At 34.1% G+C, this 23,848-nt stretch overlaps 5 protein-coding genes across 16 annotated transcripts in view; 4 read left to right on the top strand and 1 right to left on the bottom strand.

The window, feature by feature from the left end:
* The window catches only part of LOC129786498 (3'(2'),5'-bisphosphate nucleotidase 1), a 1,077,868-nt gene that overhangs the window by 731,700 nt on the left and 322,320 nt on the right, over positions 1–23,848 (bottom strand). The window lies entirely within an intron of this gene.
* The window catches only part of LOC129786463 (insulin-like growth factor-binding protein complex acid labile subunit), a 454,087-nt gene that overhangs the window by 107,919 nt on the left and 322,320 nt on the right, over positions 1–23,848 (top strand). The gene's annotated exons all lie outside the window — the stretch shown is intronic.
* LOC129786533 (troponin C-like) overlaps positions 1–23,848 on the top strand; it is a 431,024-nt gene that overhangs the window by 84,856 nt on the left and 322,320 nt on the right. The window lies entirely within an intron of this gene.
* Positions 1–23,848, top strand: part of LOC129786431 (uncharacterized) — a 414,480-nt gene that overhangs the window by 68,312 nt on the left and 322,320 nt on the right. The window lies entirely within an intron of this gene.
* Positions 2,815–23,308, top strand: LOC129786414 (octopamine receptor beta-3R-like). Of its 2 annotated transcripts, XM_055821434.1 has the most exons (12): positions 2,815–3,201; positions 3,456–3,622; positions 11,176–11,372; positions 11,706–11,773; positions 11,989–12,186; positions 12,328–12,603; positions 13,861–14,056; positions 14,163–14,982; positions 16,047–16,772; positions 20,228–20,431; positions 21,411–21,519; positions 22,038–23,308. In XM_055821434.1, exons 3-12 carry the CDS (start codon positions 11,178–11,180, stop codon positions 22,246–22,248), a joined length of 3,003 nt encoding a protein of 1,000 aa, XP_055677409.1. In that variant the 5' UTR covers positions 2,815–3,201; positions 3,456–3,622; positions 11,176–11,177; the 3' UTR covers positions 22,249–23,308. The 2 variants fall into 2 exon arrangements, with proteins under 2 accessions (XP_055677409.1, XP_055677410.1); XM_055821435.1 differs by lacking the exon at positions 20,228–20,431 and having other exon boundaries at positions 2,845–3,201.

The following is a 23,848-nucleotide window of genomic DNA, read 5'->3' on the forward strand; positions in this document are numbered from 1 at the left end:
CTTTCCATCCAAACCATGCTGGAGCGAATGCGACAAGAACAGGTGAAACGAATATTTTCCACCAGCACACGGTTCTATTCATCGGGTGAGCTTCGGCGGAAAATTTCTTCACTGTTTATGATTATACCCCATGTGTTATAGAAAATATCCACGAATCGAAAATCCACCCCGCAGCTGCCTTTTCCCCCAAGTACTGTGACCAACTCCATTCCTTCACCTTCCTCCGCCTTTCATCCATACTTCAGCCGACCGTCTTGGTATATAACATAAAAAAGCCTATATAATTTCTTCCTCAAAGGGAATCTGAAGCAGAATACTCCTTCAGATTGTAATTTATTTTGACATAAAAATAAGCATGTGTTTTACATATAAAAAAAATATATAGGCTAAGATAATCCAATTTATTCCACCAGCGGGAGGATTAAGTTATTTTCTCTCAGAATTTATACTTCACGGGGGATAAACAATTTGTTGAATTTGCCTATGATATTCGCCATTGTGATGGAGACATTTCCCTGAAAATATTAGATTTCATGGTGAGGGGGGACGCAACCCTGTAAAGTGTCCATATTGAAAGACGAGGGCTCTTTAATACGCAGGAGACGTCTACGAGATGAGGGATGATGCAAAACCAAATAAATATTTTACCTTAATCAAATATTGAAATTTTATATACATAATATACCGCCATAATTCAGCATTAGACAATAGAAATTTATATATAACACTATATACCTTTGGGATTGTACATATTTAGAAATATTTCCATATATAAACAAGTATATAAGACCGAAAAAATAAAATATGAAAATTGAATTAAAGGATACAAAAGATTTATTTCACGATAGAGCATTACATATATTCATGAAAATTGTATATAATATATCATTAACATTCTGAATTTTAAATATCTAACAGACTTTATGAATTTAATTGACATAAAAAGTGATTAACCTGAATGGGTTATTTTCTTTTATTCTGGCTATAAAGTTCAAAAATTCATAAAAAATAATTCTACATTATGAAAATCCTTTCGAGTATAAAAGGGTTAATTTTAAAGAATAATAAATAACATCTGAATTAATGATGTAAGGTAAATATTTGTGCAGCTATCAAGTTTTATTCAGACGTTCATTGTCTGACTTGAGTACATAATAGTGAGAGTTCTTCCGGAGTGTAACTGATACGTGTACTTTTTTATAATTCTTCTTTGGTTCGTATTTTTTTTAAAACTTGATACGTATAATTATAAAGGAATAATTATATTAGATTACATTAAAGTAGTGCGAAATACAAATTAAATTTTTTTAAAACTTTGTGGCTTTAAAAATTGTTTTAAAATATTCCATAAATTGTATGGAATTTATTTTGCGGCAAATGTAAGGATGCTGAATCATTTTTTTTATCCTTGTACAACACAAAGTTAAATTGCTCGTAGGGTTGGCTTTTTTTGTGTAATCTCTCGTGGTATGTATGAAAAAAAAAAGTTTCTCTTTGTAGCTAAAACACGAAATAATCCGTGAAAAGCAATTTTCAAGTCAATTTTGCAATTTTACTCTGGAATTTATGATTTAATCTCACCACGAATGAATTCCATTTCTATGAGGTCACAGAGGTATTCTGAAAGTTTTTTTTTCACCTTAATAAACCTAATGAGGGGATGGTTGGTTACCTCTAGCGCTGAGCGTACGGTGCAGTTTCAGTATGTGATCGCAATAACGAGCAAAACTAAATTGGCATACTCGTTAATTGGCGGTCACAAATTGAAACCACCGCAAAATGTTCACTAATTTCAAAAATTCTCCAAACTTGCACCATTTTTTAACTGAAGAACGCACTTGAGGTGATCATTTTCGGTGGGATGTTGAATGTGAACTGGCGCCAAATGGAACACCTTGAGCTTCACAATTGGAGATCAAATTGAAATTTTGGTAGAATTGAATATATAAATGTGGAGTACACTTTTAAAAAATAAATTTTGATGGAATTTCTGTGGTGCAGAGGAATTATAATAAAAGGAATATTTTCTCAACACCTGAGCTGTGACAGTGTAGCCACATGTAATTAAAATATGGTTGCAGGGTGAGAAATTGTTCTAATTGTGAAACAACAAACAGACAACTCAAATATTGTAACATGTGCGTCTCTCGTTTTTGGTGTCGAATAAATGGGCAAATAGTACGTCAGATGAAAGAAGATGCCTTTTGTGACAGAACATCGAGCTCTATAAATTTTAAAATATCTCCAACATTCTAAAATTCACAGCTATTCCTATTGATTTATGTTGTAATTTAATGTTCTCTAATAGTTGGAGAAAAATTATGTCACACTCAAAATAAGTTCAAGGAAAGAATTCCCCTAAAATATTAAGAAAAAGTAATTTGACATGAAAAAGCTCCATAAACGGCGAAAATGTTTATTATATACATTTATGTTCATACAAAAGAATCCCTAATTCCGCAAGGTGGTCCTTACTTATGAGTGGCTTTTCTTTGCCTCTTAAAACGTGGCCTGAGAAAACGTGAATAGAATGAGACAACGGTAAATTAAGGATTTCCCAGAAGGGAAAACTCTCCAAAAAATGGAGAATTTTCCACAAAATCGTGGAGCTTTCACTTTTGCGCGCTCATTTGGTCCCCAACGCAGACACGAATAGGCTACATGAGCTTTTTTATGGATGGAAAATCCTGTGGTCCCTTTCGTACATGGGGAAAATTTTCCATCCCTGTCCTATTGCCGAGGATACCCGGAAAATTCTCAGAAGCTCCCACCGAGGAGAGACTTCGTGAGAAAATATGTGTGTCGTGCCAAATCAGTTTGCAAATGAGCGCTGCCAGACACGAACATAGAACAAATTTAGGTCCCGTGGTCTCCACTCCTCAGGAGGACAATTCTTTTTTTTTAAACCCATCTCTTCTGTGAAAAGTGCATGAATTGGGCAAGAAAAAGGCACTTGTGTGCGTTGTGGGGAGTATGAAAATGTGGAAAAGACGTGAAAATGGTGTGTAAGGGTGAAAAATAGAGATTTCCATGCAATTTTCTTCAGATATGGAGCACTATTGTGTGTAGCCGACCTGTGGGGATACGGAAAAGTGTGGAAAATGAAGTAAAAAAAAAGGAAGAATTGTGATTTGCCGAATGTATGATGGGATACGGTATGTGCATATGTCAGTGAGGATTGCACTTTCAGATGATTGCAGAGTAAGTATGAGTGTGGGTAGTATTGGGGAATACCCAGGGAGATTTATGCAGATTATTCCTGATCGATTTGATGTGAAATATCTCTTTGGACGAAAAAAAAGAGAGAAAGAGAAAACTCACCATACCTTTTAACCACCCTATGTGGGAATTTCCTTCTGCGGGGCATTGCCTGCTGCTTTGGACTTGTTAATTTTTCCACTTTATTAAATTTTTCCTTCTTTTAAATTCTCTTTCTCTCTCTCTCTGGGTTGAAGTTCATGGTGCATCAAACCTTCGGCAATGGAGTGAATTATTCATAAAAAAAATGGAATATATGTTTGTGGAATATGAAGTTGGATTTTTTGGCAAGGTACCGATAAACAAACCCAAAATGTGAATGGAAGAGCGCCGCAGGGGTGTTGCAGTTCACACTATATTCCAGGTAAGGAAAGCAGCGCAAAGGTTACTTATAGCCAAAGAAAATCTCTACTTCATCACCCCTCCGTTCCCCTTCATGAACACATAGGCTTGTTCTTCTCAACCCAAAATGAAAATTTATTTTCGGATGTTAATATTGATTTTAAAAGATTTCGTTCATGTGTTCGTCGCACATTGTATTAAAAGCAACTTTTTCGGGGGGTATGGGTAATATCCGATGAAGTGAGACTGTGGAGTGTGTGTGATCCGGGGGAGCGAGACTCTCTAGTAGGGGCTTGATGAATAGCATTCAGGCACTCTTACAATATCATCCACCCCCGCAAATATATGGATGATATAAGCTCATCTCTGATGGACAAGAGGTGCTTCTGCCACGAAAAATACACACATCGAGACCCTACAATCATTTTCCGCTTTGGTACACACCTTTTCACCTACTTTACTCCACACAAACCCCACCGATACAGGTGATATATGCCACAGACACGCATAAAAACCCACCCTCGCAGAGTCACTTAATTATTCTTCGATTTTCAATCGCATTCTAATCTTTGGCCATGATAAGCAATATTTTCCGCCAAATCTCTCCCGAATACCACCAATCCCAGGTAAATCCATTTCGCTGCTCAATTTCCCCACAGACAAAAACCTTACTACGATGATAAATTATACACCCCCGGCCACAACCAAAAACCCACCGTTCTGTGCACCCTAATCCCCGGGAATGGGGAAAAGAAAAATCGTGAGGAAATATTTAAAGCTTGTCGGTGTTGATGGGATATTTCTTGTGTTTGTGCTTTAATTGATTTCTTCTGTATACATATTTTTTGGGGTATGGTGCGCAGAGGAGGGGGGCATTGCAGATTTCCCATTTCCCATGGAGCCACGATCAGAAGTTCAAGAAGGATTTATGGTCTTTTCACCAAGGAGTAACACATCAATAAAAACATTTTGTCCGACAAGGGCATTTTCACCCACATTACAAACACTTCTGGCGCTACGATTGAGAAAATATTCCAAAAGAAAATATTTGCTAGAATACGTTTTCATTCGATTTATATCTCTTCCCTGATTTATCGTATCCTTGCGTATGTTTTTCTTCTTCCAAAAAAAATTGCTAAAGAAACAAGTTATTAGTTTTTGAAATATATTTATTTAAAAAAAAATTCATATCAAATGGTGAAAAAGGGTTAAATATAGATAGAATTGTATTCTATTAATCGATAAAGAATCATTCTTGAAGAATTTTAACTCTTACTAAAGCAAAGGCAGACACTAATTAAGTATCCTCGCATTAATGATTGAGTTTTCTATTGCTTACCATTGGAAAATTCATAATGAGATGTCCAATTCATTATTGTATTCTATTTATAATCACTTTTGATGCACTTGATCTGTGTCATCAGTCGTAATTCAATTGTCAATTAGCGATTTTGCATCATTATCTCACCCTTTTGGTATGTAATTGTACAAAATAGGCAAGTTCCATTTCTATCATAATTTTATTGATCACTCTGCTCCCATTGACAGCACATCAGCGGAAATTTTCTACAGTATTGGAGTTGTCGTGAATTTAATTAAAGGCTCACGGCATATTAATGAAGAGGAGGCAACATAAAATAGCATTCCAAGAATTATTGTATAAATAAAACTGCTAAATTTTGAATTAGAATTTGATCAAGAGATTTATTTTGCAAAAAAAGCTTTTTGCTTTTAATAATTATGAAAATCTGAGAATTTTATAATGTTTCAATTTATTCTTGTATAGAATGTTCACATTAAGATAAAGATTAAGAGAGTAACGCACTCTTACTAGTTATGCTTCTCCTTGAGCTTTCAATGAGTTTCAAACTATATGGAAGATAATGTAATAAATTCTATAAAACTAATTTAAAACTATGATAACAGAACTTAACGTAGGAAATTATGTAGAAAGAAAATGATTTTTTTCTTTTAAATATCAAAAGAGAGCTGCTGATGAAATTTATTCTGTAAAGCTTGAATTTCAATCAGAGCTTTTTTAAATGAAATATGTAATTAAATATTGTATTTTCACGTCTTACGTTAATTTTCTTCAAAATATCTCGAAGCCATATCGCAACCCCTGTGGATTTCACTTGAGTTTAATGAGTTTTCGAAAACACTTTGATCAATATGGAGCAAAAAGTTTATGAGCCATTGAATGTGGAGCATTTAAAATTTAATTGGGGCACCATTTCGGTTTAATATGATGCAAAACTGTTTCGTGATTTCATGCAGAATGTGCGCATAATTAGAAAATTTTGAACTTCTGTTCACTTGCTGCTCACTATGAAGTACCCACTATACGATGTTTGCTTCCATGTTTGATGAAAGTGGTTGAAAGTATATTCAAACTCATGTTTTATTGACAAAAAAAAATTTCCGTTTGTGAATGACTTCTTATAAAGAATTTTCGTAAGGAAGGCAATTTACGAGAATTATCCGTAAATATTTTCAAGATAAATTATGAGTCAAGTGATGGTCATTAATCAGGTATACAGGTAGTTAGCGAGATCTTGAGGAAGCGAGAGTTTTGCCTTTTGCGGTGGGAATAAAATAACTTTTGGATGAAAATACATTGAGGGAGAAATTCACGAAATGAGAAAATCAGCAACTTCTGTCTGTTTTGGCATAAAAAAAAGTTACTTTGGATTTTTCTCTCACTAACTTGCCGTTTACGGGGGACTTTTTCACCATTCATCCCCAAGATGCTTTAATGTTTGTTTACAATTTTTTAGAGCTTTTCTTTCATAAAAATTATTAATATTTGTTTTATGTTGCAAACTGGTTAATATTTAATTTCATAAAATTGAATTTTTATGAAGCACAAAAATTCGTGAAATCTCTTAAGCTATTCCATAAGATAACTTCCATCATTTTATCTAACAGGTGCAATTGAAGGAAATTAAAGCAGAGACATACCTTTATACGAAGTAAAATGTAAATATAACCCCAAAACATCTTGACCTACGTAGGGCATGTTTAATGCGTGCGCAAACCTCCTCCCAATTTGATAGCATTTCCCTGATTGTGCCTTCCATACACATAAAGTTCACTCGCTTCTTCCGCATTCTTTGTAATTTCACCGTGCTGGGGGTTATTTTTTTTTGCACCCCACAGTACCTCCCGAAGGAATCTCTCCTTGAAAGCGGCGCCAATGGTATTGTGTCGCTATTGCCATTGAAATTCAAGTTTCACGTTCAACTTTCCTCGTTGCCACCCACAAACACAAGTTTTGCGTTTGGGGCCTAAAACATACCTACATATACTTATACATGCAATATTATTCACATTGTTCACAATTTCTCAAATTGATACTTTCCCACCCGACAACCCCACCATCCCTCCCCATGGTATGCGTCCACCATCCCCTTCCCCGCCAGCCTGGTATTCAAATAACGTGTGTTTGGAACGAAAAACGCGCCAAATGTAGGAAATCCAGATGAGTTCGCGAGGGTTTTTGCTCTTATGAATAGGTGATTCTCATGAAAGGGAATCGCGAGGAATGAAAAGAGCAAAGGTGAGAAGAAAAGAGTGAAAAATGTTCAATACTTTTTTTTTTGTTGGCGAGAATATTAAAAATAACGCAGAATTATTTAGGATTTCTGAGGCGGTGTCTGAACTCTATTGTAGCTGTTTAGATTTGTGTGAGCTCTGGGTGTGTACGCGGTGGGTGAGGGGGCCTTACATAATAATATTCTCGTGTAGTTTTCACGGAAAATGTGTAAGATTCTGATTGTCCTTCGACACGCAAGCGCCCATTTATAACAAAATGGGAAAGAATAAAAACGCCCAACTGGCAGGGATTCCTCTGAATTTTTTTTCTATGGTTGGTTCCTCTGGACAAATAAAATTCGCTAATGTGACCTTACCTAATGGACCATGCGTGTGTTTCAGCTGAGCCCAACTTGGCAGTGTGCTCGAACGCCTCAATTATTTTTGGCCTCTGTTCAATATTTATGGATTTGAATCTCATAAATGTCACGTGAAAGAAATTAGATAATCCCCTTGATAATCCCTCTTAAGTTAAGACTTAATTGATTATTTTAATTAATTTGTAATAAGCGAACTTTTAGTAGTTTTCAGTTAACAAAATATTAATCGAATGAAAGTTGAATCAGAGGATAAAAAAAAACAACTCATACTCCTTTTTCTTTTTTTATCTATGTAAAAAAAGGGGTTGGCAGGTATGCTTCTTTCAAGGTTTTTCTTCCTACATACATGTGTCCAGTCCATGCATCACCCACATTCTTTACGCCAACACCAACCTAATCTAATAGACCCAAAGACAAAACTTCTGTGTTAGACCCATCACTAAATCAATACTTTCAAATGCTTTCCAAAGAAAAGGAATCCCATTACGTAATACTTTTTTTTTTAATATAAATGGTCGGTAGAATTATTTGGGCATTTGCAGATTTTTTATAGAAGTGCTAATCAGCATAATTCAAAGAATCCTCCTTTACGGTTGAGTTAAGAGCAGCATCAAAGATATTGTGCAAACACCCCAGTGGATTACAATGCTTTACCTTCTTTTTTTTCTGAATAGAACCCAAGCTAATTCGAGCAATAAAATAAACATTCCCAAAATTATTCGCGAGCGAAGGGAACTTTCCCTCGTATTTTGGGCATATATTAAATTAAGACAAAGGAAAAAGATTTTTATATCCCACGCGGGAGCTTCAAGTCACACAAAAAAATCGTGAATAAGGAAAAAAATATCCCAGTAAAATGTATTATATATTGTTTGCATATAGAGAAAGATTGATTTTGCACAAGGGATCAAAATTTCACAACTCCGTGCTACAAAATGCTGAATTTCCCCTTTGCTGAATTCTGCCAAACAATCAATTTTGCAGCATATTCAATTTTAGCCGGGAGGTATGAGTTCCAATTTTGGGGAAGGCTTTCGTGCCTTATAGACCCATTTTCCCAACAATATGAAGAGACTTTTATGATATTAGGCTCATTGGAGAGATTTTGTGAAATGCTATTGTGTATGAGAGGTTATTCAAAAAGACAAACTCAACGAGGAAGAGCGTAAATCTTGATTCTTCTGTGTTTTTTTCCCTCCTCACTCCTCTATACCAACAACAGTGGTCCTGCGAGAGACCTTCAGACGCAAAAAACTTTCTCTTTCCCGCCATTACTCAATCTCCTTGAGATTTTGTGTTTATGCTTTTTTTTCCTGCGATATGGACTAAAGAGAAAATTTTTCGAAACTTTTTCCCAGAGATTATGATTCATAATGTTTAATATATGGCATGGAGGGGAGGTAGGATAACTTTAAATTTATTTGCATGAATGTGTCCTGTACAATGTGTAGGACGTAATAACACCCAAAGAAAGTTTTTGTATAAAAGTTTTAATACTCCGGTGTGGTCTAGACGTACGGTTAAAAGCTCTGGTGTTTAATGAAAGTCATCTAAAAGTGTTTCTAATCTGTGTGTTTAATTAAGTAATGGATATTATTCACCTTTGATCACAGAAAGTTTAAATAAGTATGTGACGTGTAGGTTGCCTACCTGGAAAAATTATGATTTCACTATTTATTTGATTAATTAAATAAATTATTTGATTAATATTAATACAATCGTACACAGTATTGAAATTAATAAATTATATATGAGAGGATGTTCTGTATATAAGGGTCGAATTCGCGCAATTTTCTACTAAAAATTAATTAATTACATTAAAAAGTTTTGTTTCCACCAACTTGAATGACGCTACATCCAACAACAATATTTATGTTATAAACTACGTAAAATAAAATAAATAATTTACATTGTTATGACACGTATTACACTATCAGCATTATATTGTTGCAAGTTAATTAAAATTTAGTATAAACTAGAGATGTGGAAATATGCTGTCCTGTGCAATCTGCTATTCAAATTTATTTTTAAATTAATTTGTCTAAAATTCAATTAGGTTGTAGCTATTTTGACAGATAATACATTGGATATTAGTTTCCTTATTCTTAAAATAGTTTGGGTTATTGAAATATTTTGTTAATACGTATTTTATTAGAGTTTTACAAAACCATATAAAAGACAAAAGTTTTGCAATTAAATTATCTCGGAATGAAAAATTTTCTAGATTTTTTTTTGTCAGTACACCTTCTGCCTTTGACTAAATATTTTATTTATGAGTTGTACATAAATATTTGTTTAAAAAAAAAGTCAAATTCAAGTCAAAATTTGAGAGATCACAAATGATGTAGCCACGAATTTCCGCCAAATACATAAAATTCTATATTTTTGATGTACTACCCTCCCAATATTTATTTATACTCAAAAGAGCATTTACCACAAAAACCGACACACAACCTTTAAAGTTCAGTTACACTTTTCCCCAATATTCATGCTATATAGACTTTTACGTACCTACGTACATATGTACACAAAAAATGTTTGCATTTATGATGGTGGGAGTTTGTTTAAAAAAAAAAAGAGGAACGAAACACCACCAATATTTTTAATTAATTTTTTGCAAGAGGAGAATACGTGCAGAGGTACAAATTTTACGCAGAAAATTTCATCAGATTGAGCTTTACTTCCGTACCACAGGTGCCCCTAACCATTCCATCAGGCAGCGGAAGTACTTAATATTTTCTTTAATTAAAAGTATTATATACATACTTGCAAGCTTATTTGGAAGTTTTCCGTGGTATGCATCGCATCTGTTTATTTTACCGACTTCTTCCTTCTTAATGAGTTTTTCCAGTGAGATATCAGAGGAATTTTTTTTTGCTGCAAGTTTTAAACTATCTTTTCACGTCATATTTATGTCATGTTTATAAAAAAGCAATTTCTGCATTTCGTGTATTTTCCCTAGCTTATAATAAAATGATATCAACACACATAATAAACAACTCAATTGATTGATGATGTATTATATCTAAGTAATTCGTTCCCATTTAGCTGTTTTTTTATGGGACATCAGCTTTAAGCTTGGCAAGTTTAAATTCAAGGTGGTTTTTAGTAAAAAAAAAAATCACGAGATTTAGTTTAAATTTTGATAGCAAAATTTTAAATCAAACTTTCTTTGATAAATTCAGTTTAATTGAGAGATAAATAAATTTGAACAGAATCATTAATTTGATTCTTTGGTGTTGCAGATAAATCATGATAATTTAAACATTTAATTACAGATTGAGATTACATAGTAAATACATTACATCAGAGGATAAGAAATTCATTTAATCACGTTCAGTCTCACAATCGGATTCGTATTACATATAGCCTACACCCTCTCGTGTTTTCCAAAGTGACATCACCCTAAAGCATTTTTCTGTTCTGCGAATTTCACTTGAGAGATCACTTTTGTCGGTGTAAACAATGTTTTCCTGTATACTCGAGAGATTTCTTTTCCTTTTTTTTTTTTTTTTTTTTTTTGGAAAAATCGTGTTTCGAGAAAATGGAACATAATTAATGAGAGTCATATATCATTCTTGCCATTCACTTTCGGGACAATGGGAAATATTATGCTTACATTCATAAGGTCCTCTTTTCTCATTGTATTCCAAAAATGTAGATATGATAAAGGAGATGTCGCTTGTGACTACTGATGTTCCTCAGCAGCATGACAACTTCACAGTACAATCGTCTGACTCTCGATTTATCGGCCCTAATTCTTCAACGTCCATCATCGAACGAATTACCGCCGCCGATGAAGACAACAGCAAATTATTCATAATAGTTCTCTGTATTAAGGGTTTTATATTTGGAACGGTGAGTCTTTAAGCATATTGTTATAAATCGTTTTATTTGTTCCTTTCATTTCTTCAGTCATCATCGATAATTTCCCGAGACCACATGATGACGGGGCATGAGGTGTGGGTGGTTGGGTGAGGGGGTAGGGGGGTGAAAGAAATATATAAATAAATATAAACGGAATTATTATGGTTGTGCGGCTAGAAGACAAATTGGCTAATTGTCCTGTCGAATGTGGTTCACCTGTAAATAATGGGGCTTTTTCATATGGCAAAAGGGCATTTAAATAATTAATTAGTGATTATTAACGCCTTACCTATTTTCCGTCCTCTTCAACTTCTTTTCTTTCAGATTATTCTCGGAGCTGTACTTGGCAATGCGCTCGTAATAATTTCCGTTCGAAGAAACCGGAAATTGAGGTGATTTTCTCCTTTCGCCGTCTCGAGGCATTTTATGTGTACATACATAGCATAAGAACCCCCAACCCTTATGGAGCAAAGTATAAGTTGATATTTATGTGAAGAATTCATCCAATTACATACATCGATCCATGTAGTGTTTACGCGTTCTTCACTTTTTAATCAATATAATAGTACATGGTTCACATAGGCCATAACCTCGTGTGCTTTTTCAGGGTTATCACAAATTACTTTGTAGTCTCACTGGCGATGGCCGATATGCTGGTAGCCCTCTGTGCAATGACATTCAATGCATCGGTGGAATTGTCGGGACGATGGCTTTTCGGTGCCTTCATGTGTAACGTGTGGAATAGTTTGGATGTTTATTTCTCCACAGCGAGTATCCTCCATCTGTGTTGTATTTCCGTTGATCGGTAATTGAAGTCAATATACTTGATTTAGCTTTAATTTTTTTCTTCTCCCTCCTCTAACCATCATCTTCCTCTCGACCCTGCTCCACGTTGGATCAATTGCACGTTCTTATTTAATTTCCATCGTATTTCCTCTTTTCACAGGTACTATGCAATAGTTCGTCCCCTTGAGTATCCGCTGAACATGACTCATCGCACAGTTTTTCTCATGTTAGCGAACGTATGGCTCTTGCCTGCACTCATTTCCTTTACGCCAATCTTTTTGGGTTGGTACACCACGAAGGAGCATCTCGACTGGATGAAGGAAAACCCAGATACATGCATTTTCATCGTTAACAAAACGTACGCAATAATTTCGAGTAGTGTCAGTTTTTGGATACCAGGCGTCGTCATGATAACCATGTACTGCCGAATTTACAGGTAAAATGCATACATACCTATGTATGTAGTACATTCATGAATGTTGTGTAAGCAGAACATGTAGTCATTTACACTAACCATCGTGTGTGATGTTAAAACCGCCAACCAGGCATTTTTATTTATACAATTTCAACAAGCATCACATCGTGTACATAAATACACAGCGCATCCAATTAGTTTTTTTTCTAAAAAAAAATAAAATGTAATATTTATTTGTTTCCCCGAATCATTCAATTAATCTTTTTCATATACAGTCATACCCCGCATAATCAAGTCGAGGTTATACTCTTCTCACCCATTAATTTTAATGCGTAAGAAGAGTATAACCTCGACTTGATTATGCGGGGTATGACTGTACTACCTCTCAATTGTTTTATGTGAAAATGATTTTATTCAACCCCATGGCATAAATATAATCGAAATACTATCTACTCATAGAGAGTAAAATTACTGAAAGAATAATACATAAAGTAATAGAGCTGTAGGGAATAAAAAATTGATTGAAATTTGAAAGAAAGAACAAAATCCAGGAAAAATTGTATTCATCATGTCATATTTCTTTTCTCTTGCATTATCGGATGAGAATGGTTAAAAGGATATAAAAAAAAATGTTTAAAGAAAAGAATCCTCATTTTATTAAATTTTTCTATCCGTAAAGTCTGTCACAGAAGATAAAGAATGTAAAATGCAATGAATTATTTAATTTTCCCTCTATGTTTTAGTCTTAAATGATCATTAAATTTTGGTGTTGAGAAACATGTTGTGGCTAAAAGTTGTGCCAACAAAACTTATAAGAGGACTTTTACGACAATTCAAAATGTTTTGCTTTAATTGATAGAACCAAGGATAAAATACTAAATCTGATTATTTTGGGTTGTAATTAATGGACGAGCTGAATGTTTTTGCTACATAAAAGTTGTGAATGGTGAAAGGAAGCATATAAAAGAAAATTATGTTATGTTTTAGGTAGCAGCAATGAATTACATATTCCATGAATTACTTTGAGGGATATATAGGCAAATGAATGCAAATTACTCATATTTGTGGGGAATTTTCATAAGAAAACATCAATATTTGGATGTAATGAGCTTGTGATGTATTCTTAAGTGGTAATTGGAGAAGCATAAAGAAACATTATAACGTCTTTTATAAAGCTAATTGAATTAAAATTAGGATGTTTTAAAGAAAAAAGTTTAGAGCCTTTAAGGATTCAGGATAGCAATGCAAAGTTTCTAACTTTTCTTATCTTTCTCACAGAGAGGCAGTTCGTCAGCGAAAAGCTCTAAGTCGAACTAGCTCGAATATTCTGCTGAATAGTGTTCATTTGGCTCATACACAACATAACATGCATCATACTCATCATATGAATTATCTGCATCCCAGCGACTGTGATCTAGATTTGACTCTGAAGCAGCTACGACGTGATAGTCACAGTTCAGTGAGTAATGTAGAGGTAGGTACAACTCATATGTATGTATATAAAATACTTGGATTGTAAAATGCAACTCATTGTCCCACTTCACTTCACTGAATGTCTTTTTTTGTGCATTTCTTCGCAGATACAAGTGTTTCCTTCAACGGAGAAGGATGATGAATTGCGAGTACCGTCGCCGATTCCGCCTCGTCGCCTGAGCCGGAGTAGCATTGATTTGCGTGACTTGGAGCTGCAGCATGAAAAAATGTCCCACACCGATTCAGCACCCTCAATTGTGGGTATCGACAAATACCTCAAGAGCTCCGATAGTGAACCATTAAGGATAAAGTCGCAACAGCAGCAGCACCAGAAACTCAACAACTTCCTACAGCCCTTCTTTTCTAAAACCAACCTCATACGGCATCCCCTTGACTATCTCCATTCCAGCCTCAATGGCAGAAGTCGCAAAAATGCTTCATCGACGGCGGACGATGCATCGAAGGCTTCGTGCGACAATATCGATGAGGTGTCCTTCGGCAAGGACTCCAAGGAAAATTTCAAATATACCAAAGTGCCATTTGGAGCTCTCAGTGATTCCGATTTTCTGGCATTGAAGCACAAGCCCGATACCAATGTCAGCTCAACTCTGTCGGATTCCGAATTTCTCATATCCTGCAGCCCAAGTGGCGGGAATAAGGTGAAGAAGGCCAATGTTAAAAGTGAAATGGCAATTACAATCAAAACCGACGTGATTAAGAATCTCATTGGGCGCGGCAAAAAGTCCAGCCTGTCGCATCAGCATCGAACACGTGTATTTAGCGATGGGAACTTTGAGGATGCTTCCACACAGAAAAGGAACACCACCAAGCAATCCCGACCCCGTGTCCTCAGTGAAGGCAACGAGGCACGTAATGACGCTGCCTTCGCGCCCGAGAGACAATCAGACACCCCCGACATCCTAATAGGTAATGACAATAAGTCCTTTAGTTGCAAAGTTTACTCTCTCTGTCTCTGTCTCTAACAAACCCATAGTACGCGATTATCCTAATTACGTCTGAACTTTTTGTTAGTCTACGTGATTTTTGGATATACTTACTTGTCTATATACGCGTAAAACAAAGCTTTTAAATATTCACTACCACACGGGACATAGGATAATTTGCTAAAACCACTTTGAACAATCACTTGTCTGCGTGTTTTTGATATTCATCCCGTAATTCATGCTTTTTTTTAACCACCCGCAGAAAATTTCAATCTACCCCATGAGATTTTTTGCTCATCATCGAAAGGGTTAGTGCTCAAAGGGAATAGGATAAGCAGCATAATTTTATAATTATCTACATAGCGCGTGGTTTTAAATTAAAATTATTTATTTTCAACTTCCCAATTTTTTTCTAAAATATTCCTCTCATTCATCTCAAGAATTCAACAGAGATGACAAATAATTTAAAAAAAAAAATTCGATTTTTCTTAAAAAAAAAACAAATATTGATTTTGAAAAAGGAAAAGGGAATTAATTTATTTTATCTCAAAGAAAAAAAAGTACATTAGAAGTTTCTTTCAATTGTGATTCCAAGAAACTAAAAGTGAATAAATACAACTCATCATTGTTATTACATTGCGTTATTTCTGCTCTGTTGTATATTAATTAAACTTTTGCAAGTTTGTTATAGAGAGAAGTAGTATAAATATACTATTTATCAAAGTACTAACACAATGTATTAGTTTTGCAACTCTCTCTCTCTCGGGGGAAGATAGTTAAATATTGAATCTGTGAAGCTCAAAAACACTCATATATTTTTTTTTTAATACATAATACACTTTATTTTGAAAGATAGAATTGGCTTTTGCTATGTGCGTGGGGCAAGAAATGTATACAGATGTGGTATGCATGATGTATAAATGTTAAGAGAAATGAAAAAAGTGGGATTTATAGAGAAAATTCGCCTTTCAGCATAATACAAGTCATTACGGAATTTCTTTATGAAATTTTAATGAGTTTTCATCTTTCTGTCTTTTTGTCATGCAGGGCTTCTCAATTTTAGTGACAATGAAGAGCGCCAATTCAGCATTGACTCTTGTGGCGATGTCGATGGGCAATTCGTTGAGAATCTTTTGTCGGAGGCGCCCAAAGTAGCTCCAAACAATGTAAATATCAGCATGATTGATTTTATGAATTCTTCCACAAATGCCACACAGAAGCGCGAGGAGGGTCACCCAAGGAGCACAGATGTTGTTTTAATTAGTGATATGGTGTCACCCAATAAGTTTCTACTCATGGACCTCAACGAGGAGGAACATAAAATATCCAGTAGTGGCATTCTCGAGCCAATTAGACAATCCCTACACTCAGATGATCTCCTCGATGCTGCAGTTGCATTCACACCAATCACATTTAATGCACCACACCTGAGCAATGCGTCCACCCTATCGCTGGACATCGTTACGGGTAGTGCCACACATCCACCGATTCTAAATGCCAAGCCTGAAATTATAATGGACTCAACACTAAATACTTCAAGTCCACCGGCGCCCGAGACAGCGGATGGGGATGGTCAGTTTCGGAGGGAGTCCATGGATGAGTCGAGTGGTATGAAATTAAAATCACCAAGTGCTTTATTGAGACGAGATGAAACAGGAGCACGACTCAGGCGACCATCAGCTGTTACATATGACGTGAATGTAATAAATTTCTGTCAGGAGAATAACGAGGGAAATGATGGCACAGCGGCACGTCGATCAACCAGTTCCGCAAGTATGTTGAGCATCTTCCCTATCCTTCAAACATAATTTCTGTCCTCAAAAGATAAATTAATTCTATAAATTTCACTAACACACACTTCACTATATACAAAGTAATTTAGATGGTTGGAGAGGAAAACTGAATGTCATGCAGTGTTGTTAAATTACGACAAATGCCCTTTTTGATTTTCTTTTTTTTTTTTTTTTTTATAAAACACTAAATTGCTTTTATATCGTTCATTTGTGTTTATTTTTTTAATCTCTGTAGTTAAAAGAATTTAAAGTTTTTTTTTCTCTAAATTTCGTAAATCACACAAAAAAAAATTGTCACCCACTATGTTATGTACTATGTATGGAATGGTATGCTATATATGTATGTTTATTTGATTTTTTAATGTTGCTCCATATCTTAAAAAAAATTAAAAAATATATTCGAAAGGATCTGCTTAGTTATTCAATTTATTAAACATTCTTATGCCTATTTGAAGTTTTCACAAATTAACAAAAAAAATCATAATTATTCAGCGTTGGTCAGAAAAGTTTTTTTTTTAAATTAATTTTAGACAACATCCCTCTAAGATTTCACAAAAAGAATTAATTCTCCCTCGGAATTGAGCTTTATAAAGCTTCAGAACATTCCTTCATTTCTTGCAATGATATTTGACATTTAATTAATATTAATATCGATTGCTAAATTTTCATGGCCTTAAAATACATTTAGAGAAGCTTCAATACGAAAACATTTTATTGATGTACAAAGCATACGGTTGAATGACATAAATAATACAAAATTCAATAACTTTAGGTAGGTACCTATCAAAAACACGTAGCAAAAAAAAAAGAACAGGAAAACTTCAGGTGAATATGATACATAGTTGGGTGCATTTTTATGCTACAGGAGCATCACGCTCTCAACTTACGGTGTTTTCATTCAAATTGGATTACTGGTTGCTGTTTGTCGAGCAATTATGTGTAACCATTGCTTGGAAAGTCGTAAAAATGCCCATGTGCAGAACAAATTTAACAACACTGCCGCAGATGAATGAACAAAATCATTGAATTTCAATCAAAATCACAAACACACATTATTCACAGACAAAGTAATAGGATATATATTTAGAAACAGAGAGGTACCTACCTATCTAAATGCTGTGTCGGCCACCAAAACGGGGGAGGAGGGGGTTAAAAAAACACGGGAGAATTGTAAATTTGATCAAGCATTAGGGAGAATGAGTGAAAGAATGATTGTTTAGCTTAAAGCTTTTAATATTTATTTATTCTCTTTTTTTCTGTTTTACATTGTTTTGATGCTCCTTGCCTTCATTCCTCCCCCCACCCCCTTTTCCCGGTCCCACTAAAGGCATCTCTAGAGAATTTTATTGGTTATTTTCCGAGTGCCTTCATATGTATGTAATATATTAGTGTTTAGGCTCCAAATTGGCTTAAGAGACTCACCACTTTGAGTATTGCTGCATTGTGTCTGATGAAAATGAGTGATTATTCTTGGCACACAAGAAAACTGTGATGCTTAGAATACTGATGGAAAAATTTTCCGAGAAAATATCATGAGGAAATACAACCACAAGAAAGTGCCTTTTGCCTTCCTCGCACTTTGCTATTAAATATTCATAAAACAATAAAGTCACCGCCACAGGACATTTTTTTCTCCTTTTTCGCTCAATAACATGAGACACAGAAAGCAGTGGAGGCGCCAGGTAAATTGAACGAGACGTGGAGAGATTTTTTTTATTCTTTTGAAGTTGTCCTCCACTTATGCTTACTTATTGCTGGATTTTTCGATATATAATTTAAGAGAGGAAATTTGAAAAACAGAAGTTTTCGTGTGATGCTCGCATTCGTGCTTGAGATTAGCTTGTCAGGGGAATTTAATCTGCAATGCGAAAAGTATTTTACTTGAAAAGAAAATTAAATAATTATTTTTTTGGAGGAGAAGGAGAGAAAAATCAGGGTCAAAACTTACCAGGCAAAGTATGTAGAAGTAGGTTCAAGTATCATGAAGCATCAGTTTTGGAGGCTTTTGAGAGAATCCGAAGGCATGCAATATAGCTCTCAAATCTTCAAATGCGTGCTATAAAAATCAATTACGGGAAATCAATTTCCAAAGTTCAACCGAAATTATTTTGTGAAAGAAGTCGGGAAAACTTTATTGTGCAAAATCAATTATCCGTACTTCATATGATTCAACGTGATTGAGGTCGGTGATGGCGGTGAAATTGAATAAACCAAAACCCATCGGCTGTTTTTTTTGCAAACTTAATAATTGACAAAATAATTGAATTTGATTATGTGAATTTGAATATGTTATTTTGCTCGAGGTACTTGACTGAGGTGCATTGATGCAGTGTAAAAGTTATGATTGATATTAAAACCGTCAGTTTAATACAAAACGTTTAACAGCAGAATGTTTTACACTTGAAACTGAAACTGACAGCCCTAAAATTACGTAGCTTTTGTGTAAAAAAAAATTAATTATGAAATATTTTTAGAATTATTACCACCAGATTTCAATTTAAAAAAGATTTTTTTTCAAGAGTATAAAAATTACTTTAAATTAAAATCCTCTACGAAAACAAAATGGAGTACCCATAATAAATCTTTCGCAACGAATTTGAACCTCATTTAATTTTATGGATGTAATTAATTTATCAACAAACACATACGTAGTATATGTATAGCTTCGCGTTGGTAAAGTTGCCGTTGGAATTTACATACATTTCTTTAAATTTATTATCTACTCTCTAAATTGTACGTAATTACAATTAGTATAAGCAGAAAATATACCCTATACGTACATATATTGTATATAAAATATGAAGAACTTTGCAATTTTCCCTGGAAAATTATCCCATCGAGTGCACAAGCATAAGAATAATGTACGCACCGAGGAAATTCCATTGCTTATCCAATTACACTTTTAGCAAACTCCAGTGGAATGGCAATTATGGGATAATCCGATTGAAATTTAAGTAATGGTTCATTCCTCTTTTACCAATCTTGGGTTTCTCTGATCGATGAACCAACAGATGGTGGTGGTGAGAAAGTGTTTGGTCATTTTGAAAAATTCCCATCCTGGACAGAAGCGATATATTTCTCCAGAGGATGTTGTATATATGAATCCTTCTTTGGAAGATAGGGGGGAGGTATTGGAGGGTACGAAGTTGACGTAGATGTACATGTAGTCATTTATAACTCTTCAAAAGCTATTTGTAGGATGTAGTTGCTTTCTACATTCAATTATGGGATTATACTTCCGTGCTATGTGTTTATGAAAGTGTGTAAGTGTGTGTGTATGCGAGAAAGTACTTTAAGAGGGGGTGAAGAAGAGTAATTCTCACGACATTATATACATGTCCCTTTTACCTAAATACCTATGCCTAGACCATTTGTCTCAAAGAAGAATCGCTTGTTACATAAAATAAAGTATGTGTATATCTTGCAATAAATTAGGTCCACAGCACAATACTTATTCCACCCCTTCTGCCACAACTAGCCAGATTAGACGTGGCGGAATTTGTGTCGTAATCGATGATGAATCCGGTTGTTGGGAAGAACAGGATTCTACGGCCATAAAGCGTAAAAGAAAATTATGGTTTTTTTCCGGACGCGATAACTTATCAAGTCAGGGTGATAGTTTTCAGACTACACCTAAAGGTTAGTTCAAAAACCTCTTTTTTCTCTTTCAAAGTTCATTAGCTTTTTTTTTACAAACATATAAAGTAAAAATATATAATAAAATGGCCTCTTAGCTAGATTTACACAATAAACACAAATCTATTATTATAGAAATAGATAGCTATACCTACTATATATTTTTTGCCTTAACTGTACTATCTATATATGTATATTGCGTTCTCTTCAACTCTACTTACAGCAATTTTTCACTTGAATACAAAAAAAAAGTGATATTGCGATGCCAATTAATTTTTTTAGAGTCTTCTTACAATTTAAAATGCTATCAATTGCTTGAAACATTTTTTTCTTGTATTGTGGAATCAATGATCCATCGAGCTTGCTGCTTATGTATACTACCAATAAAAATATCCATAATATTATTGATAAAGTATAAATGCATCAACAAAATCAATTTATATATAGCTCATATTGGATTACACATCATCACCCCCAATTTTTCTCACCCACCATAACATTGTCAAATAAATTGAGATGCCAATACCAATAATTGTCATTTGTGATTCAACCCCAAAATTAAATTATGTACATCTCTGTATCACATTTATACACACATTAACATTATACGGATACAGATCATGAAAAAATACATATCGTACCTAATATTAAAAGCATAATATCGATGACATGCAATGTATTTTCTATTAGCTTTAGAGTTAACGAGAATTATGTGTGTTGAGAAGTGTTTCCGCAAAAAGGGATAACCTCAACCTATATATGTTCAAATAAAGATTCAATATTGAATCTGAATGAATTATTAATGTTGTTTGAAAGGGTTTTACTTGATTGCATGGCTTTTAGAACTTAGAATTGCTTCCCAACCTATATATAATTATATGTATTACATTTTTGCTATTTAGGGCTTTAGAGAATGAGAATTTGTGTGTTGGTTGCGGATGAAGAAAAACACTTACAAATATTTTATAAATATTCCCTCCAGGTGGATCCGTTCGGCAAACAAAGGGTTGGCGTGCTGAGCACAAGGCTGCAAGAACGCTAGGCATCATAATGGGTGTGTTTTTGCTCTGCTGGCTACCATTCTTCCTATGGTTGGTAAAATTTTCATACAGAATTTAATAATTGCTTTCTTTGCACGAGCTATGTTTTTTTTCACATAAAATTCCCGCACAAGAATAATAGATATTGTGGTCGGTGACACAATGACAAATTGAGAGGATTAAATTAAGGGTTGATAATAATACTTTTTCAACATAACACATATTTCCAGGCTTCTTTAAATCTTGCTATATAAAAGAATGAAAGAAAAAGGGATAATAGAAAATATCAGGGACGTGTAAAATATGCGCAATTTTTATGCTCAAATTATTCTTATTCAATGAAATTACGGAAAAGCTCATTCAAAAGTAATTTAAAAAATTAACCTAATATGGATTAAAAGCTCGTCTTTGCCGTATAGCTTCAAATCAGATAACCAACTTACAATTAGATACATACATAAGTTAACAGTGCGAATGTGGGTGCGTGAGAGCTTTCATTTAACTTCTTCTTCACCATATGAATGATAAAAGAATAATATATATTTAATTCTTGTCTATTTTCGGAACAGGTACGTTATCACTACGCTGTGCGGAGAAGCATGTCCATGCCCTGATATTGTGGTAGCCGTTCTATTTTGGATTGGCTATTTCAACTCCACCCTCAATCCACTAATTTATGCATACTTCAATCGTGACTTCAGGGAAGCCTTCAAGAATACCCTCCAGTGTGTCTTTCCGTGCTGGATGAAGAAGAGCCCCTACAGTGCATACTATGTGTAAAACATGGGGTCCCTTTTCCCCCGCCCATTTACCCTTATCCCCCCCCCCAACCCTCAACGCATGACCTCTAACTGCTTTTGGAGAAGTGAGAAAAACAAATAAATAGCATTTGACGTTACACACCCTCCCCAAAATCACATCAATATTACTCGTAAAAAGTTTCCTGTGGTAAATTACGGATAATTGAGGACGCAATACACGCAATAAATTAATAAGAATTATTTGTAGTTCTTGTGAATATACATGAAATGTCGAATTGATTTATATAATGTACTAGTTGTATGTATGATACGTAGCTAAATATTAATATAAAACACTGTTAAATGGCAATAATTACTGTAATAACATTGAACAATGTCCAGGTCAGATAAACGTTGAGTGTAAATACATATACTTACATATAGGTATATATAATAATAAAGTTTTGTGTAATATTGCGGTCGTTTACACACACAAAAAATATTTACTAAAATACGAATATTATACTATTTCAGACAAGAAATAAATCGAATAGCGAGGTAAATGTGAAGTATCTCTATAATATGCGATTAGCGAGTATGGTTAAAAAAAAAACATAAGGAATTTGCGTCAAATAAGTGATCCTGAGAAGCATTTTAAAAAATGGACTTTTGTATTAATATTGGGCATCTTATTTTTCCACTAAACTCTCACTGATTTATTAAAAAATAAATAAATAAAGCAATTTGAAAAGTAAATAAAATTTTTTTAGACATGCATTTTAAATGATTAATTTATTCCCATGAATTTGATATTAAATTAGAAATTATAAATTTAGCTGTGATTATAATGTTTATACGATGTAAGGATGATGTCACATGTTTTCATTGACAAAGACGTTCAGTAGTAATCTTATAAATTGATAAGAGGAGATGGGATTAATGCATTACATTTAAAGGATTATATTATTATTAATAAAATTATAGGTATTTCAAAAAGAAATATATTTAGTCGAAATGAGTTCATGTCTTTAGAGGGAACTTTGTTGAACTTACCATTATAATTTTAAGAGATATATAAATAAAATACGGAAAAATGCTTACCTTGTTGATTTTCATTTCAACCAATCACGGATGTAAAAAAGAAATCCTCTATTCAGCTCTCAAATCTATATTTAAGCACAATTTCTTGCAGCATTTAAGTGTTTTTCCAACTCAACGATTTGCTGTTAGTAAAATAAGAGAAAAAAATGCATTCTCTTCAATTTCTTGCAAATCCTTTCAACTATTCCATTGTAGATACCTTAATTCTTTTTCAATAGTCTTTTCTATGGTCCATTTTAGGAACAACAGCACTATCCAGGACGAAAATTTCTCTTCCCTTTCACAGCATTCACTTTTCCCCTTAAAGGGATTTTTTTTGCTTACTCGGAGTATTTATTTGCCTCTGCATACAATAGAATGAATTCTTTATAATTCTGACTTTCTCTTCCCCTTTGACTTTCTCTGCAAACAAGAGGTCACCAGGTGTGGAAAATAGTGATTTTGCATTGAACTAAAATTCTATATTAAATTAAGAATTTAGAAACTATTAAGCATCTATGCTAAATTCTTGTCAGTGCAAGAGTTACAAAATTTTGAGG

The sequence above is a fragment of the Lutzomyia longipalpis genome, chromosome 1 (assembly GCF_024334085.1).
Source record: "Lutzomyia longipalpis isolate SR_M1_2022 chromosome 1, ASM2433408v1".
Classification (NCBI taxonomy): domain Eukaryota; kingdom Metazoa; phylum Arthropoda; class Insecta; order Diptera; family Psychodidae; genus Lutzomyia; species Lutzomyia longipalpis.

What these genes read in the sequence shown, in the direction of transcription:
- LOC129786414 (XM_055821434.1), top strand. Translation starts at nt 11,178, where the DNA reads ATGATAAAGGAGATGTCGCTTGTGACTACTGATGTTCCTCAGCAGCAT. An exon ending in ATGTACTGCCGAATTTACAG is followed by an intron (nt 12,604 to 13,860) that starts GTAAAATGCATA and finishes TCTTTCTCACAG; the next exon opens with AGAGGCAGTTCGTCAGCGAA. An exon ending in TGGCTACCATTCTTCCTATG is followed by an intron (nt 21,520 to 22,037) that starts GTTGGTAAAATT and finishes TTTTCGGAACAG; the next exon opens with GTACGTTATCACTACGCTGT.